The sequence below is a fragment of the Chrysochloris asiatica genome, unplaced genomic scaffold (genome assembly GCF_000296735.1).
Source record: "Chrysochloris asiatica unplaced genomic scaffold, ChrAsi1.0 scaffold00182, whole genome shotgun sequence".
In the NCBI taxonomy this organism is placed as follows: Eukaryota; Metazoa; Chordata; class Mammalia; order Afrosoricida; family Chrysochloridae; genus Chrysochloris; species Chrysochloris asiatica.
Window position 1 is genome coordinate 4,716,016 of NW_006408700.1, and position 1,845 is coordinate 4,717,860.

A 1,845-nucleotide genomic window follows, 5' to 3' on the forward strand; every position below is an offset into this window, starting at 1 on the left:
CCCTCCATGTGCAGCCGGCCGGCCGGGCTCTGCTCCCGCAGGCGGATGGGTGACCTCTTCCCGGCGCGGGCAGGCGGTGCGCGGCGGCCAAGCGGGCGATGAAGAAGAAGCAGCAGCAGCATCCCGGCGGCGGCGGCGGCGCGGATGCCTGGTCCCACGGGGCCCCTCTGGGGGGCGCCCCTCCGGGTCCGGGCAGCTGGAAGCGCCGGCTCCCACTGCTGCCTCTCCTGCGCTTCTCCCTCCGGGACTACGGTTTCTGCATGGCCACCCTGCTGCTCTTCTGCTTGGGTTCTCTCTTCTATCAGTTCAGCGGCGGACCCCCGCGCTTCCTGCTCGACCTGCGGCAGTATTTGGGTAAGGAAGGGCGGCGCTGGCTCGGAAAGTTGTGCCAGGGAGGGGGGCGCGCCGGGACTTGTGTCCCCACCCTCGCCGCCCCTGGGGTCCCAGGTACGACGCCTGGTGCTGCGGTTCCTCCCGCCCGTCGGTCTTTCCGCACCGAGGAGGGCGCGCCGCCGGGTGTCCGTGTCCGCAGATACCCAGGGGCGGCCACCACATCTCCAATCCTGAGCTCCCACTGGGGCTCAGTGAATGTGTGTGCTCAGGACATTGCTGGTGACCACAGCGCTGTCCCCTCCTGAGCGCTGCGAGTGCCTGTGGCTTTAGCCCCTCTCCGCCGTACGGTCTGCGAATTCTCCTCGTGGGTCCCCTCCTGCTCGGGGACAATCTCCGCACGGTCCCTGGGCTGCCCTTCGCCGGGTAGCCCCTGCCTGACTTGCGGAGAGCGGGACTGGTGTGGCGGCCGGGGGTCCAGCAGCGGACGATTCCTTTGACCTGGTGATGCTCTGTGCTGTGCGTGTCTCAACTCAGAACTTTTGTTTGATCTGAAGCTGGTTTGTTAGGAGCGAGACTGCCTATCCTGAGCACAAGCTAGAAAGGGGTTGTGACGAGAGGGTAGAGGGTCTCCGCAGCGAGCGGGCCTGACCGGGCAGGTCCATAGTGTTGTGAGCTAGGGCCCAGCCGGCGTGAGTCGGGTTCCCTGGCACTCGGCTAGCCTCGCGAGCGGAGCCCAGGATGTAAACTTCCAGTCTATCTATGGTCAGAAGAGGTCGTGCGGAGGTGAGGGGAGAAGCTGAGAGCTTAGTGAACGGGTGAACATTGGCATCTGGACGTAGAGAATGAATATCAGGGAGGAAAGCCACTGAGGCTTGATTAAAAAAAAAAACAAAAAACACAAAACCCACAAAAAACAAAAAAAGGGTCAAGAGTAACCCTTAAAGGCTGCAGGAGCCAAATTTACCCCAAATGTTTTTTTACTCTCAGAAGCCACCGGTCTAGAGTAGGCTGGAAGGGGAGAAAATAGAGTCACATTAGCAAAACTGACAAATGTATTAGAGCCTTTTAAAATGTAAACTTTTGCTGGTGGAAGAATGCTCAGCTTTTGAAGCTTACACTTTCAGTAAAAACTTTGGAGGCCCATGGCTTATAGGATGTTTTAGGGAATAATACAGGAAAATACTCTTTAAGTAGCTTTCCAATGGCCCTATCATCTGGTTGCATAGTAAATTTGGGGTACCATGCCAAAATCTGTTTCCCCAAGTTCTGTAATTTTGAGCCTCACAGCATCATAGGTAACTTGACTTCCGTGTCAGTCACTGTTACAGTCCACCTGGCATTGGTGAAGCTCAAGGATCTTTCTAGAGAAGATAAGATAATGAGTGCTTTGCAGAAGTCCCTTTTCAGCAAAGTATGTGGTATGTTGTTGTTGTTGTCAGGTGCCATCGAGTCAGAACCGACTCATAGCAACCCCATGCACAGCAGAACAAAACAATGTCTGATCCTGGGCCA

The 1,845-nt window shown here is 56.9% G+C and overlaps 1 protein-coding gene across 1 annotated transcript in view; it reads left to right on the plus strand.

Annotated features, from left to right (window-relative positions):
* The first annotated feature begins 56 nt into the window (after positions 1–56).
* UST (uronyl-2-sulfotransferase) overlaps positions 57–1,845 on the plus strand; it is a 485,915-nt gene continuing 484,126 nt past the window's right edge. The window contains exon 1 of the mRNA XM_006872058.1: positions 57–354. Coding sequence (XP_006872120.1) covers positions 99–354 — 256 coding nt within the window. The 5' untranslated portion in view covers positions 57–98. The remainder of the gene's footprint in view (positions 355–1,845) is intronic.